The sequence below is a fragment of the Carcharodon carcharias genome, chromosome 26, assembly GCF_017639515.1.
Source record: "Carcharodon carcharias isolate sCarCar2 chromosome 26, sCarCar2.pri, whole genome shotgun sequence".
Classification (NCBI taxonomy): domain Eukaryota; kingdom Metazoa; phylum Chordata; class Chondrichthyes; order Lamniformes; family Lamnidae; genus Carcharodon; species Carcharodon carcharias.
Window position 1 is genome coordinate 4,905,872 of NC_054492.1, and position 16,732 is coordinate 4,922,603.

Below are 16,732 nucleotides of genomic sequence, written 5' to 3' on the forward strand. Positions count from 1 at the left end.
CACCACCTGGAAGTTCCCCTCCAAGCCACTCACCATCCTGACTTGGAAATATATCACCATTCCTTCACTGTCGCTGGGTCAAAATCCTGGAACTCCCTTCCTAACAGCACTGTGGGTGTACCTACACCACATGAACTACAGCGGTTCAAGAAGGCAGATCAGCACCACCTTCTCAAGGGCAACTAGGTATGGGCAATAAATGCTGGTCTTACCAGCAAAACTCCCATCCATGAAAGAATAAAAACAACAGAGTGCACTATGATGTCTGTCACTGATATTTAAATATGACACCAGGTAGCTGCAACATTCACATCATGAACCAGGTGACCTGGCCATTGGAGATGTCCAAAGTTTCCTCTGTAGTTCACTGGGAAATTTGTTGGGATCACCTTCAGTTCTCCCAATGCTCCTTGTGTTTTGTGCTCTTTTCTCCTCTGACAAAGGAAGGAAGTGATGTATAAGTGAGTGTTATGGAGGCTGAGGGGGTCTATGAGGTAGAAAACTGAAGTTGAATAATAATGGAATTACTGTCCGTGGTGGATAGGTAGATGGGGATGTGAGGAAGTGAATGGACAGTATGATGGTTGCACTCACAAGGTAAGTGGGTTTAAGCAGTGATATGATGGGGTATTCTTGACAGGAGGAGGAGTTGACGTGATGCACACATTAGGTTTTAAGTGAATGTGCCACTGTACTCTCCTTTCCTGACCTGGTTAGATCATTGAACTGCACCCTGCACTGAAAGCAGGAGCTCCTGCCGCTGACCAGTTTGGCCACCTCCAGCCAAGTGCTACTTGTGGCAGCTGCAGGCTTTCTTCCTCCTATTTCTGGGGACCTCTGTCTCTGTGCAGGTCCTCCCTACCCCTATCACTGGAGGTGCCCTTAAAGTGGCAGCTGAATCCATTGTCACACGTTGTCCTCTCTTGCTGCCAACTCGAAACTCCTTAAACTCCACCATTAAATTAATTTTCAAAAAATATTAGAGTTGAAATTGTGATCAATGGGTCCTCATCACTGTCGCTGTGGACATACACCAAAATGATGTAAAATTCTGATGAGATGACTGAATTTAAAAGCCAGGGTCAAGCGCAGTGAACTCACTTCCTAGTTTTCCACCTGCTACCAAATATCCCAATTCCCCACCTGCCTTTGAACTGCCCTAATCTTCAGTACAGCTGTGTGAGGTGTGGGTGTGTGCGATGCAGGTTTGTGCAGGTATATGCAGGCACAGGTGTGCGCAGATGTTGTGCAGGTGTGTGCAGGCACAGGTGCACGCAGGTGAGGGTGCGTGTGGCGCAGGTGATTGTTGAAGATGTTCTGACCCTTTTAATGAAACTCAGCTCAATGATGGAGACACTTTGACAGATGTCCTGTGGGTGCATGTTTCTCCTATTGTAGAGTGACCACCGGCAGGTCCAAGGCATATCCCAGCTCAGTCACCTCATCCCAACCTGCCTCGTTTCAGGAAGGTGCTCCTTGGATTCTTTATTGTATTCCTGAAGCTCCACACACGGCACCGAGCAGCCCAACTCCCCCCTCCTTTCTGCCTTCCTCTCCTTTCCTTCCATCCTTCTCTCTCTCCCCCTTCCTCCCCTCCAGCTCCTCCTCTCTAACCTGCCCCTGGTCAACCCTCTTCAGGATGCAGGGTTCCTGAAAAGGTACCTGCTCCCACCAGCCCCATACCACAAGGTGCCTGTTAGTGTTGCACAGGGTGAATGATAAAACACACTGTTGGCCTGTCCTTGTGCCACCAGCAAATTCCAACGTGAACTTAGTCACCCGTTTCTCGATTGCCGCGAAGGTGCAGAGAGCTTTAAACGTGCCAGAGTCCTGGGAAATGGGGATGATGAACCCTGTACAAAGAACCTGATCCCATGTTCGCTACTATCACACAGACCAATGCTCTAGTCAAACTGAAATTTGGGAATGTACGATAACTGGGCTCCTTCATACTCCATACAGAATTCCAGCTCGGTGCTTACCAGCTTCCGGCTTCTTTGCTATAAACTTTGACAAGTGGCATTTTATATCTTGGTGCTTGTCATTGTTTTGGTTCTGAGGTGTGGTTCTGTTTCCAATGTGCAGCAGTGAAAGAGTTTTGCTGTAACACACCGTGATTTCTGTATGCTGTCAATCTGAGACATGTGTACAGTGCTGACCTGTCTGTACCTGGCTGAGCCATCCTTGAATAAAGAATCCACTTTACTGTGTTACAGCTCCCATCTTGTGTGGTCAGTGACTGTGTTTGCATAGTAGCAGTCATCATAGAGATTAACAGCACACAACACTCTTTGAGCCAGTGTTCAGTTTCATTGAACGATGTTCTGGTAATGCAGGACTGATGCAACAATGTGAGGTCTCTTTGTCCTGTCCAGGTTTGGTTGGGACTCTATGACCAACAGTATAAGGGGATGTTTGTTTCCAGCCCCGGCTATGTCCCTGGTTACTCTGTGACGAGACACTCTCTCCCCACTGTGTCTCTGGTTACTCTGTGACAAGACACACTCTCCCGGCTGTGTGTCTGGTTACTCTGTGATGGGACACTCTCTCCCGGCTGTGTGTCTGGTTACTCTGTGATGGGACACTCTCTCCCGGCTGTGTCCCTGGTTACTCTGTGATGGGACACTCTCTCCCAGCTGTGTCCCTGGTTATTCTGTGATGGGACACTCTCTCCCAGCTGTGTCTCTGGTTACTCTGTGATGGGACACTCTCTCCCGGCTGTGTGTCTGGTTACTCTGTGATGGGACACTCTCTCCAGGCTGTGTGTCTGGTTACTCTGTGATGGGACACGCTCTCCCGGCTGTGTGTCTGGTTACTCTGTGATGGGACACTCTCTCCCGGCTGTGTGTCTGGTTACTCTGTGATGAGACACACTCTCCCGGCTGTGTGTCTGGTTACTCTGTGATGGGACACTCTCTCCCGGCTGTGTGTCTGGTTACTCTGTGATGAGACACACTCTCCCGGCTGTGTGTCTGGTTACTCTGTGATGGGACACTCTCTCCCGGCTGTGTGTCTGGTTACTCTGTGATGAGACACACTCTCCCGGCTGTGTCCCTGGTTACTCTGTGACGAGATACACTCTCCCGGCTGTGTCCCTGGTTACTCTGTGATGGGACACTCTCTCCAGGCTGTGTCCCTGGTTACTCTGTGATGAGACACTCTCTCCAGGCTGTGTCCCTGGTTACTCTGTGATGGGACACGCTCTCCCGGCTGTGTGTCTGGTTACTCTGTGATGGGACACTCTCTCCCGGCTGTGTCCCTGGTTACTCTGTGATGAGACACTCTCTCCCGGCTGTGTCCCTGGTTACTCTGTGACGAGATACACTCTCCTGGCTGTGTCCCTGGTTACTCTGTGATGGGACACGCTCTCCCGGCTGTGTCCCTGGTTACTCTGTGACGTGACACACTCTCCAGGCTGTGTCCCTGGTTACTCTGTGATGAGACACTCTCTCCCGGCTGTGGCCCTGGTTACTCTGTGATGGGACACTCTCTCCCAGCTGTGTGTCTGGTTACTCTGTGAGGGGACACGCTCTCCCGGCTGTGTCCCTGGTTACTCTGTGACGTGACACACTCTCCAGGCTGTGTCCCTGGTTACTCTGTGATGGGACACTCTCTCCCGGCTGTGTCCCTGGTTACTCTGTGATGGGACACTCTCTCCCAGCTGTGTGTCTGGTTACTCTGTGAGGGGACATTCTCTCCCGGCTGTGTCCCCAATAGCTGAGGTTGGTTAAAATGAATCTGATGATTTGGTTGTGAGAATACAATCAATGGGCTTTGCATTGTGAGGATGTTTCTTCAAGCACTTTTATTCAGTGAGCTCTGAGTCACTGGAACATTGACACTGATGCATCGGGTGCAGGGGGAGATTTTATAGCTGCAGTTGGGGTGTGAACCTGGTGATGGGGTTTGTCTACCTTGTACAAAAATCAGTTCAGTGCAATATTGGGCAGTTTTCATTAGCCGATCACAGCTCAGTTTTACATGCTGCTCACCTGAGTCACAGCCCACATGTATAACACTTACAGTCAGGAATGCCAACACTGGAGAGAGTTGCTAATGCTTTGATGCGGGATAAACAACATATTTCTGAATATTGATCAAACTACCATGGAGTTAAAATCTGGTAGCTTTCTGCACAGCTACAATGTTCCCTGGGTGTTATTTTAACTTATTTCTTTTCAATAGGTTTAAGTATATTTTGCCTAAAAATAGTGCAGAAACTTACCTTATGTCGTGAGCTGAGGAGCTGGGTGCAAAATTCATCCATTAGTCTCATTGGGTTTGTAATGTGAACACTTTGTAAATGAGCCTGAGGAATATTACTGCATCGATAAGAGTCTCTTGTTCTTCTGACAGACCCTGTTACCATCCCAGTATTGGTACTATATAACTGAGTTGAGTTTTTATTGGGCACTATTATTCAGTATCGCATCGGATGTAAAAAGAAAGGTAAGATTTTAAATTATTACAATTAGTTTGGCGTGATGTCAAGACAACAAGTTGAATTTTGGTATTTCAAAAATAAACTATTTGGAATAGAATTGAAATAATCAATTGGAAGTTTCAAAACTAAAATAGATTTATATTAAAAGATATTAAAGATTAAAGAAGCAAGTGTGTTGATGTAGTTTAAAATATAGACCAGCTATGATCTAATTCAATGGTAGTACAGGCTAAAGGGGCTGAATAGCCTCCTCTTGTTCCTATAATTCTGTGAAGAAACATTGGGTACCATGGTGATATACAAGCTAGTGATGTCATTGGTCTGTCCTGATACCACTGTATCATCATTTAAAGCTGCCTTGAGATGCTTCATAATTTGAGGTTAAATCAGATGACAAATGTTCACTCTGGGGCAAAGTGCTGCAGTGTGATTGACTCTGACTGGCAGTGCACAGTGAGGGAGTTTGTGAACTTCCATTCTCAGTCTCGGCTGGAACTGGCTCAATGATATTACAGCCCAGTCCCCAGGCCGCTGGAGGAGGTGTTTCAGCCTATGACCTGTCACAGCAGAGCAGGCTCTTATAGCTGATCCTGGAGCCTGGCTCCTCTTAGCATTTCAAAAGTAGCAACATTTCTTTAAACGTTATCCCATTCACCAAAATCCCTTTTGCCCCTTTTTAAACAGCATCCCTTTAAACAGCATTTATAGCTGCAGTTTGGGTGTAAACCTGGTTATGGGGATTGTTTACCTTGTACAAAAATCAGTTGAATGCAATATTGGGCAGTTTTCATTAGCCGATCACAGCAACACTTAAGCAACAACCCTTTGAACAGTGTCTCTTTATTTCTTTAAACAACGTCTTTTTAAATGGTATCAATTGAAAATATTGTGCCTTCAAACCGCACTGTTTTAAATGGCTTACATTCTCGCCTAGCTCAGATACATAATTCTCAACCTCTTCATCTAAGTCATTAATATCGTTTACAAATAGTTGAGATCTAAGCGTTGACCCATGAGGCACTCTGCTAGCCACAGCTTGCCAAATTTGAAATGTCCGGTTTTCCATACTCACTGCTTCCTTTCTATTAACCAATCCTCTCTCCATATATTACCCCCAACTCCACAACTTAGCTTGTTTATGAACCTTTTGTGTGTGGCCCATATTGAGTGCCTTTTGGAAATCTAAATATACGACAGCTGCTGGCTCCCCTTTATCTAGCCTTTAGCCTACTAGTTACACCCTCAAAAAACTCTAAATTTGTCAAACAGGATTTCCCTATCGTATTGACTCTGTCTGATCATGCTGTGCTTTTCTAAGTACATTGTTAAGGGGAGGTAGTGGCATCGTGGTATTGGCACTGGATCCAGAGTGATTTTCTGGGGACCTGGGTTTGAATCTCACCATGACAGATGGTGAAACTTGAATTGAATAAAAATCAGGAATTAAAAGTCTGGTGAGGATCACAAAACCGTTGCTGATTGTTGTAAAAAACCCACCGGGTTCACTAATATCCTTTAGGGAAGGAAATCTGCTCTCCTTAGCTGGTCTGGTCTACATGTGACTCCAGACCCACAGCAATGTGGTTGACTCTTAAATGCCCTCTGAACAGGGGCAGTTAGGGAGGGACAATAAATGCTGGCCTAGCCGGTGACACCCACATCCTATGAATAAAATAAAGAATCCCAATTCTCTTGCTCCCTCATTTCTTCAATAGCAGCGCTACATTTGTTAACTATCAATCTGCTGGGACCTGCGACTGTTCTAGAATCTAAAGAATTTTCGAACATCATAACCAGTGCACCCACTATCTCTGCAGCTACCTCCTCTAGAATCCGAGCATGTAGAGCACCAGGTCCTGGGGATTTGTCAGCTTTTAGTCCCTTAAGTTTCTCCGATATTTTTTCTATGCTGATATTAATTACTTTAATTTCTACATTCTTATTGGCCCCTTGGTTACTCTTTGTCTGGTATGTAATTTGTGTCTTTTTGCCATGAAGACAGACAGAAACTATTTGTTCCGTTCCAGGAGGTGGCTGTTTTCTTTTGGTTACTTGGTTTCCCCGTGGTTCACGATTCCTCTCAGGTGTTGTGAACCATGTATTCTTACAGAAGGGAAATTGTGGGGATGGGTTTGAACAGCCCACCCCCACCATGGAGCCAGCAAGGGGGAGAGTGCTGCCTGCAGACTCACTACCTGCACCATTATCCGGCGTCGGATAAAAGCTGCCATAAGTGGGAACGAGGCCGAGAATCCCAGAATTGGGTCCCGCCCACCACTTTTAAAGGGCTCCCACATTGGCCTAACTTGGCGAATATCCAGACCTGAGCCTCTATTCTCTGCCCTATGTGGATTAGAACATTCCAGAGTTAACAACAAATACTCAGCACACTCCGATACTGTGATATTTACTGTGGGAAGACTGATTGTGAGATATTTCTGGCACATTCACATCAATTAACCGTTAATTTTAACTAATTGATTAGGATTTTAAAGAACAAGTAATTCACCACGTAGCTACCATCATCCTACTGAGCTTCTCCTGGTGTGCAAACTATATCCGAGTGGGAACCCTGGTGATGGTTGTACATGACTCGTCTGACATCCTGCTGGAAGTAGGTGAATTTTCAGAGATGTGAATATCAGTTCTGTACCTTTCATGCTTCGACAGAACTTGAGTTCGAGTCCAAGAAAGAGTTGAAATATATTTCAGCTCTTTCTTGGACTCGAACTCAAGTTCTGTCGAAGGGTCATGAGGACTTGAAACATCAACTCTTTTCTACTCCGCCGATGCTGCCAGACCTGCTGAGTTTTTCCAGGTAATTCTGTTTTTGTTTTGGATTTCCAGCATCCGCAGTTTTTTTGTTTTTATCTCTGTACCTTTCATGTCCACCTTAGATAAAAGAGGTGTTTGGAGCCACTTTAAACCTAGGCTGCCTTTGTTTATTCCACTTATCACTGAATACAATGGAGAAGAATATCAGACAGTGGAAAATGGGTCACCAACTGTCTCAGCCATTTTGGCCTCCTGCCTGGAACTAATTTCAGCCCCTTTGGCCCCCATATTGGCAGGCGGTGAGGGGCTGGGTGGAGGGTTAGTTTTGTGGTTGGGTTTATCTGGAAGAATGGGTTTTCCTTGAGTTCTGTTTAACATCAGAATTTGATCTGTATTTTTGTCTCCGTTTCCCAGCCACAGCCAGACTGGGAGGCAAGAGGGCACAACCAGGGAGCGGAAAGGAGGGAAAGGGTTTGGGGATGTTGGATAGGCCTGGAAGAGGAGGGGGTCATGGATGGGGCTGGCTGGAGAAATCAGGATATGAGGGATGGACATTGATGGTATGGCCTGGAGAGATAGTAGGAGGAGGGGGAAAGGTCACAACGTGACATGGGGGGTGGTGAAGGGGAAGCAGGTGGACTTGGGGGGCTGTGAGGACATTGGCTCGCTGCTAGTGGAGTGGGGAGGGGAGGGAGGGCCAGGTTGCTGCGAGGTTAACAAGTTCACCTGGTAGACAGGAAGGACACAGCCCTGATTCTCTTGGCCCACAGGCAGTGCTGGAAAGGCCCTCCCCATTTCCATGCAGCAATCTTCACCTCCCTTCAGCTGCTCAGGTTCCCATGGCCCAGAAACCCAACCTGGCTAACGTTAAAGCTGGAACAGAGAAACAACCTCCGCAACACAGCCCCATTAAACCACTGAAATGAGCCATCCACCTCCTGCGAGGTCATCCTTCCTCCCCATCTCACACCTGTTCGAAAACAAAAGTGGCCTCAGGCTCCCGGTGGGGTTGAAATTATTTTAAATGTAAGTTTCCCACCCACCCAAAGCCCGGTGTCCAGTCTGAGGTCAACTCAGCTACAACACTGGCATCTACCCGGCTATGTGGAAAACTGCCCAGGTATGTCCTGTACACAAAAGCAGGACAAATCCAACTCGGCCAATTACCGCCCCATCAGTCTACTCTCCATCATCAGCAAAGCGATGAAAAGTGTAATTGACAGTGCTCTCAAGAGGCACTTACATAGTATAATCTGCTCACTGACACTTAGTTTGGGTTCCGCCAGGGCCACTCAGTTCCTGACCTCATTACAGCCTTGGTTCAAACACGGACAAAAGAGCTGAAATCCTGAGGTGAGGTGAGGTGAGAGTGACTGCTCTTGACATCAAGGCAGCATTTGATGAAGTGTAGCATCAAGGAGCCCTAGCAAAACTGGAGTCAATGAGAATCGGGGAAAACTCTCCACTGGTTGGAGTCAGACCCAGCACAAAGGAAGATGGTTGTGGCTGTCTGAGGTCAATCATCTCAGCTCCAAAACATTGCTACAGGAGTTCCTCAGGGTAGTGTCTTAGGCCCAACCGTCTTCAGCTGCTTCTTGAATGACCTTCCTTCCATCATAAGGCCAGAAGTGGGGATGTTCGCTGATGATTGCACAATGTCCAGCTCCATTTGCAACTCATCAGATACTGAAGCAGTTCATATCCAAATGCAGCAAGACCTGGACAACATCCAGGCTTGGGATGACAAGTGGCAAGTGACATTCATGTGACACAAGTGTCAGGCAATCTCCAACAAGAGCGAATCCTTTGGCATTCAATATCATTACCATCACTGAATCCCCCACTATCAATATCCTGGCTCACCATTGACCAGAAACAGAATTGGACTAGCCATATAAATACTGTGGCTACAAGAGCAGGTCAGAGGCTGGGATTTCTGCAATGAATAACTCACCTCCTGGCTCCCCAAAGCCTGTTCAGCACCTACAAGGCAAAAGTCAGGAAAGTGATGGAATACCCTCCATTCTGTCATGGTAGAATACCCATTAGATTCTAGGGCATTGCTGACTTTATCTTGAAGGTGCCTGGATGAGCACAGCTTCAACAACAGTCAAGAAGCTTGACGCCATCCGCGATAAAGAAGTCCATTTGATTGGCATCCTATCCACCAACTTAAACATGCACTCCCTCCACCACCGATGCACAGTAGCAGCAGTGTGAACCATCTATAAAATGCACTACAGCAACTCACCAAGAATCCTTCAACAGCACCTTCCAAACCCACAAGCACTACCATCTAGAAGAACAAGGGTCGCAAAGGCATGGGAACATCACCGTCTGTAAGTTCCCCTCCAAGTCACTCCATCCTGGCTGGGCACTATTTCACTGTCGCTGGGTCAAAATCCTGCCTTCCTAACAGCACTGTGGGTGTACCCTGCACAACATGGACTTTAACAGCTCAAGAAGGTGGCTCACGACCCACCTTCTCAAGGATATTTGGAGATGGACAATAAATGCTGGCCTAGCCAGCGATACTCACTATGTTCACTACTCAGTGAGCTAATAAGAAAAATACTCCCTTTGTTGGATAATTATTTTTCAGGAACTCAGACAAGGGGAACTGTTCCTGATGTTTATTAACTAAGCTCAGCACCATCCAAGACTGAATTAAGGGCAACTAGGGAAGGGCAATAAATGCTGGCCCAGGCAGTGAAACCCACATCTCTCGTTAATGAATAAAAAAAAACGAAAGTAAAATCCTGTGGATGCTGGAAATCTGAAATAAAACAAAAATGCTGGAAAAACCCAGCAGGTCTGACAGCATCTGTAGAAAGAGAAACAGAGTTAACGTTTCGAGTCCAGTATCACTTGTCTTAACTCACTTCGGAATTCATAATGGCTGGAGTTACTGTGTTGGTTTGATGCACAACAGGAAAGTATGTGGACTGTGTATTATTCTGTATGAAATTTATTATAAACCATTTTTAATCTGAGTTTGTCCCACAATATTACTGTCAGTTGTGTAATTGTATTCTCAGACCTTTGTTAGATGGTGTCATGCAGCCTATTGAGCACCTTGTGCGAGGAAACTTTTAAATTAATTACATTAATTGGACTCTGCTGATTAGATCTCGGGAAAGCCAACTCCAGAGAACTGCAGAGAAGTTCAACCTGTCGTGCATTTGTGTCAAGTGAAGTCAAGTGAATCACATGCCCTCACTCGCTGAGGGGTCACTGTCCACCCCGTGTCCTCACTCGGTGAGGGGTCACTGTCCACCCCGTGTCCTCACTCGGTGAGGGGTCACTGTCCACCCCGTGCCCTCACTCGCTGAGGGGTCACTGTCCACCCCGTGTCCTCACTCGGTGAGGGGTCACTGTCCACCCCGTGTCCTCACTCGATGAGGGGTCACTGTCCACCCCGTGCCCTCACTCGGAGCGGGGTCACTGCCCACCCCGTGTCCTCACTCGGTGAGGGGTCACTGTCCACCCCGTGTCCTCACTCGGTGAGGGGTCACTGTCCACCCCGTGTCCTCACTCGGTGAGGGGTCACTGTCCACCCCGTGCCCTCACTCGGAGCGGGGTCACTGTCCACCCCGTGCCCTCACTCGCTGAGGGGTCACTGTCCACCCCGTGCCCTCACTCGCTGAGGGGTCACTGTCCACCCCGTGCCCTTTCTCGGAGCGGGGTCACTGTCCACCCCGTGCCCTCACTCGCTGAGGGGTCACTGTCCACCCCGTGCCCTCACTCGGAGCCGGGTCACTGTCCACCCCGTGCCCTCACTCGCTACAGGGTCACTGTCCACCCCGTGCCCTCACTCGCTGAGGGGTCACTGTCCACCCCGTGCCCTCACTCGGTGAGGGGTCACTGTCCACCCCGTGCCCTCACTCGGTGAGGGGTCACTGCCCACCCCGTGCCCTCACTCACTGAGGGGTCACTGTCCACCCCGTGCCCTCACTCGCTGAGGGGTCACTGTCCACCCCGTGCCCTCACTCGGTGAGGGGTCACTGTCCACCCCGTGCCCTCACTCGCTGAGGGGTCACTGTCCACCCCGTGCCCTCACTCGCTGAGGGGTCACTGTCCACCCCGTGCCCTCACTCGGAGCAGGGTCACTGTCCACCCCGTGCCCTCACTCGCTGAGGGGTCACTGTCCACCCCGTGCCCTCACTCGCTGAGGGGTCACTGTCCACCCCGTGCCCTCGCTCGCTGAGGGGTCACTGTCCACCCCGTGCCCTCACTCGCTACAGGGTCACTGTCCACCCCGTGCCCTCACTCGCTGAGGGGTCACTGTCCACCCCGTGCCCTCACTCGGAGCAGGGTCACTGTCCACCCCGTGCCCTCACTCGCTACAGGGTCACTGTCCACCCCGTGCCCTCACTCGCTGAGGGGTCACTGTCCACCCCGTGCCCTCACTCGCTGAGGGGTCACTGTCCACCCCGTGCCCTCACTCGCTACAGGGTCACTGTCCACCCCGTGCCCTCACTCGCTGAGGGGTCACTGTCCACCCCGTGCCCTCACTCGGAGCGGGCTCACTGTCCACCCCGTGCCCTCACTCGCTACAGGGTCACTGTCCACCCCGTGCCCTCACTCGCTGAGGGGTCACTGTCCACCCCGTGTCCTCACTCGCTGAGGGGTCACTGTCCACCCCGTGCCCTCACTCGGTGAGGGGTCACTGTCCACCCCGTGCCCTCACTCGGAGCCGGGTCACTGTCCACCCCGTGCCCTCACTCGCTGAGGGGTCACTGTCCACCCCGTGCCCTCACTCGCTGAGGGGTCACTGTCCACCCCGTGCCCTCACTCGGAGCCGGGTCACTGTCCACCCCGTGCCCTCACTCGCTGAGGGGTCACTGTCCACCCCGTGCCCTCACTCGGAGCCGGGTCACTGTCCACCCCGTGCCCTCACTCGCTACAGGGTCACTGTCCACCCCGTGCCCTCACTCGCTGAGGGGTCACTGTCCACCCCGTGCCCTCACTCGCTGAGGGGTCACTGCCCACCCCGTGCCCTCACTCGCTGAGGGGTCACTGTCCACCCCGTGCCCTCACTCGGAGCGGGGTCACTGCCCACCCCGTGCCCTCACTCGCTGAGGGGTCACTGTCCACCCCGTGCCCTCACTCGGTGAGGGGTCACTGTCCACCCCGTGCCCTCACTCGCTGAGGGGTCACTGCCCACCCCGTGCCCTCACTCGCTGAGGGGTCACTGCCCACCCCGTGCCCTCACTCGCTGAGGGGTCACTGTCCACCCCGTGCCCTCACTCGGAGCCGGGTCACTGTCCACCCCGTGCCCTCACTCGGTGAGGGGTCACTGTCCACCCCGTGCCCTCACTCGCTGAGGGGTCACTGTCCACCCCGTGCCCTCACTCGCTGAGGGGTCACTGCCCACCCCGTGCCCTCACTCGCTGAGGGGTCACTGCCCACCCCGTGCCCTCACTCGCTGAGGGGTCACTGTCCACCCCGTGCCCTCACTCGGAGCCGGGTCACTGTCCACCCCGTGCCCTCACTCGGTGAGGGGTCACTGTCCACCCCGTGCCCTCACTCGGAGCCGGGTCACTGTCCACCCCGTGCCCTCACTCGCTACAGGGTCACTGTCCACCCCGTGCCCTCACTCGCTGAGGGGTCACTGTCCACCCCGTGCCCTCACTCGGAGCCGGGTCACTGTCCACCCCGTGCCCTCACTCGCTGAGGGGTCACTGTCCACCCCGTGCCCTCACTCGCTGAGGGGTCACTGTCCACCCCGTGCCCTCACTCGGAGCCGGGTCACTGTCCACCCCGTGCCCTCACTCGCTGAGGGGTCACTGTCCACCCCGTGCCCTCACTCGGAGCCGGGTCACTGTCCACCCCGTGCCCTCACTCGCTGAGGGGTCACTGTCCACCCCGTGCCCTCACTCGCTACAGGGTCACTGTCCACCCCGTGCCCTCACTCGCTGAGGGGTCACTGTCCACCCCGTGCCCTCACTCGCTACAGGGTCACTGTCCACCCCGTGCCCTCACTCGCTGAGGGGTCACTGTCCACCCCGTGCCCTCACTCGCTGAGGGGTCACTGTCCACCCCGTGCCCTCACTCGCTACAGGGTCACTGTCCACCCCGTGCCCTCACTCGGAGCGGGGTCACTGTCCACCCCGTGCCCTCACTCGCTGAGGGGTCACTGTCCACCCCGTGCCCTCACTCGGTGAGGGGTCACTGTCCACCCCGTGCCCTCACTCGCTGAGGGGTCACTGTCCACCCCGTGCCCTCACTCGCTGAGGGGTCACTGTCCACCCCGTGTCCTCACTCGCTGAGGGGTCACTGTCCACCCCGTGCCCTCACTCGCTGAGGGGTCACTGTCCACCCCGTGTCCTCACTCGCTGAGGGGTCACTGTCCACCCCGTGTCCTCACTCGGTGAGGGGTCACTGTCCACCCCGTGTCCTCACTCGGTGAGGGGTCACTGTCCACCCCGTGTCCTCACTCGGTGAGGGGTCACTGTCCACCCCGTGTCCTCACTCGGTGAGGGGTCACTGTCCACCCCGTGTCCTCACTCGGTGAGGGGTCACTGTCCACCCCGTGCCCTCACTCGCTGAGGGGTCACTGTCCACCCCGTGCCCTCACTCGGAGCGGGGTCACTGTCCACCCCGTGTCCTCACTCGCTGAGGGGTCACTGTCCACCCCGTGCCCTCACTCGCTGAGGGGTCACTGTCCACCCCGTGCCCTCACTCGGAGCGGGGTCACTGTCCACCCCGTGTCCTCACTCGCTGAGGGGTCACTGTCCACCCCGTGTCCTCACTCGCTGAGGGGTCACTGCCCACTCGGTGCCCTCACTCGCTGAGGGGTCACTGTCCACCCCGTGCCCTCACTCGGAGCCGGGTCACTGTCCACCCCGTGTCCTCACTCGCTACAGGGTCACTGTCCACCCCGTGCCCTCACTCGCTGAGGGGTCACTGTCCACCCCGTGCCCTCACTCGCTGAGGGGTCACTGTCCACCCCGTGCCCTCACTCGGTGAGGGGTCACTGTCCACCCCGTGCCCTCACTCGGTGAGGGGTCACTGTCCACCCCGTGCCCTCACTCGCTGAGGGGTCACTGTCCACCCCGTGCCCTCACTCGCTGAGGGGTCACTGTCCACCCCGTGCCCTCACTCGCTGAGGGGTCACTGTCCACCCCGTGTCCTCACTCGGTGAGGGGTCACTGCCCACCCCGTGCCCTCACTCGCTGAGGGGTCACTGTCCACCCCGTGCCCTCACTCGGAGCGGGGTCACTGTCCACCCCGTGCCCTCACTCGGAGCCGGGTCACTGTCCACCCCGTGCCCTCACTCGCTGAGGGGTCACTGTCCACCCCGTGCCCTCACTCGCTGAGGGGTCACTGTCCACCCCGTGCCCTCACTCGCTGAGGGGTCACTGTCCACCCCGTGCCCTCACTCGGAGCCGGGTCACTGTCCACCCCGTGCCCTCACTCGCTACAGGGTCACTGTCCACCCTGTGCCCTCACTCGCTACAGGGTCACTGTCCACCCCGTGCCCTCACTCGCTGAGGGGTCACTGCCCACTCGGTGCCCTCACTCGCTGAGGGGTCACTGTCCACCCCGTGCCCTCACTCGCTGAGGGGTCACTGTCCACCCCGTGCCCTCACTCGCTGAGGGGTCACTGTCCACCCCGTGTCCTCACTCGCTACAGGGTCACTGTCCACCCCGTGCCCTCACTCGCTGAGGGGTCACTGTCCACCCCGTGCCCTCACTCGCTGAGGGGTCACTGTCCACCCCGTGCCCTCACTCGGTGAGGGGTCACTGTCCACCCCGTGCCCTCACTCGGTGAGGGGTCACTGTCCACCCCGTGCCCTCACTCGGAGCCGGGTCACTGTCCACCCCGTGCCCTCACTCGCTGAGGGGTCACTGTCCACCCCGTGCCCTCACTCGGAGCCGGGTCACTGTCCACCCCGTGCCCTCACTCGGTGAGGGGTCACTGTCCACCCCGTGCCCTCACTCGGAGCCGGGTCACTGTCCACCCCGTGCCCTCACTCGCTGAGGGGTCACTGTCCACCCCGTGCCCTCACTCGGAGCCGGGTCACTGTCCACCCCGTGCCCTCACTCGGTGAGGGGTCACTGTCCACCCCGTGTCCTCACTCGGAGCGGGGTCACTGTCCACCCCGTGCCCTCACTCGCTGAGGGGTCACTGTCCACCCCGTGCCCTCACTCGCTGAGGGGTCACTGTCCACCCCGTGCCCTCACTCGGAGCCGGGTCACTGTCCACCCCGTGCCCTCACTCGGTGAGGGGTCACTGTCCACCCCGTGCCCTCACTCGCTGAGGGGTCACTGTCCACCCCGTGCCCTCACTCGCTGAGGGGTCACTGTCCACCCCGTGCCCTCACTCGGAGCCGGGTCACTGTCCACCCCGTGTCCTCACTCGCTGAGGGGTCACTGTCCACCCCGTGCCCTCACTCACTACAGGGTCACTGTCCACCCCGTGCCCTCACTCGCTGAGGGGTCACTGTCCACCCCGTGCCCTCACTCGCTGAGGGGTCACTGTCCACCCCGTGCCCTCACTCGCTACAGGGTCACTGTCCACCCCGTGCCCTCACTCGCTGAGGGGTCACTGTCCACCCCGTGCCCTCACTCGCTACAGGGTCACTGTCCACCCCGTGCCCTCACTCGCTACAGGGTCACTGTCCACCCCGTGCCCTCACTCGCTGAGGGGTCACTGTCCACCCCGTGCCCTCACTCGCTGAGGGGTCACTGTCCACCCTGTGCCCTCACTCGGTGAGGGGTCACTGTCCACCCCGTGCCCTCACTCGCTGAGGGGTCACTGTCCACCCCGTGCCCTCACTCGCTGAGGGGTCACTGTCCACCCTGTGCCCTCACTCGCTGAGGGGTCACTGTCCACCCCGTGCCCTCACTCGCTGAGGGGTCACTGCCCACCCCGTGCCCTCACTCGCTACAGGGTCACTGTCCACCCCGTGCCCTCACTCGCTGAGGGGTCACTGTCCACCCCGTGCCCTCACTCGGTGAGGGGTCACTGTCCACCCCGTGCCCTCACTCGCTACAGGGTCACTGTCCACCCCGTGCCCTCACTCGCTACAGGGTCACTGTCCACCCCGTGCCCTCACTCGCTGAGGGGTCACTGTCCACCCCGTGCCCTCACTCGCTACAGGGTCACTGTCCACCCCGTGCCCTCACTCGCTGAGGGGTCACTGTCCACCCCGTGCCCTCACTCGGAGCTGGGTCACTGTCCACCCCGTGCCCTCACTCGCTGAGGGGTCACTGTCCACCCCGTGCCCTCACTCGCTGAGGGGTCACTGTCCACCCCGTGCCCTCACTCGCTACAGGGTCACTGTCCACCCCGTGCCCTCACTCGCTGAGGGGTCACTGTCCACCCCGTGCCCTCACTCGCTACAGGGTCACTGTCCACCCCGTGCCCTCACTCGCTGAGGGGTCACTGTCCACCCCGTGCCCTCACTCGGAGCAGGGTCACTGTCCACCCCGTGCCCTCACTCGCTGAGGGGTCACTGTCCACCCCGTGCCCTCACTCGCTGAGGGGTCACTGTCCACCCCGTG

At 54.6% G+C, this 16,732-nt stretch overlaps 1 protein-coding gene across 3 annotated transcripts in view; it reads left to right on the forward strand.

Annotated features, from left to right (window-relative positions):
- cers3a (ceramide synthase 3a) overlaps positions 1-16,732 on the forward strand; it is a 151,875-nt gene that overhangs the window by 99,617 nt on the left and 35,526 nt on the right. For 2 of the 3 annotated variants that reach the window (XM_041175129.1, XM_041175128.1), the window contains exons 7-8: positions 4,357-4,449; positions 6,930-7,058. In XM_041175129.1, coding sequence (XP_041031063.1) covers positions 4,357-4,449; positions 6,930-7,058 — 222 coding nt within the window. The remainder of the gene's footprint in view (positions 1-4,356; positions 4,450-6,929; positions 7,059-16,732) is intronic. The other variant, XM_041175131.1, reaches the window with a different exon arrangement.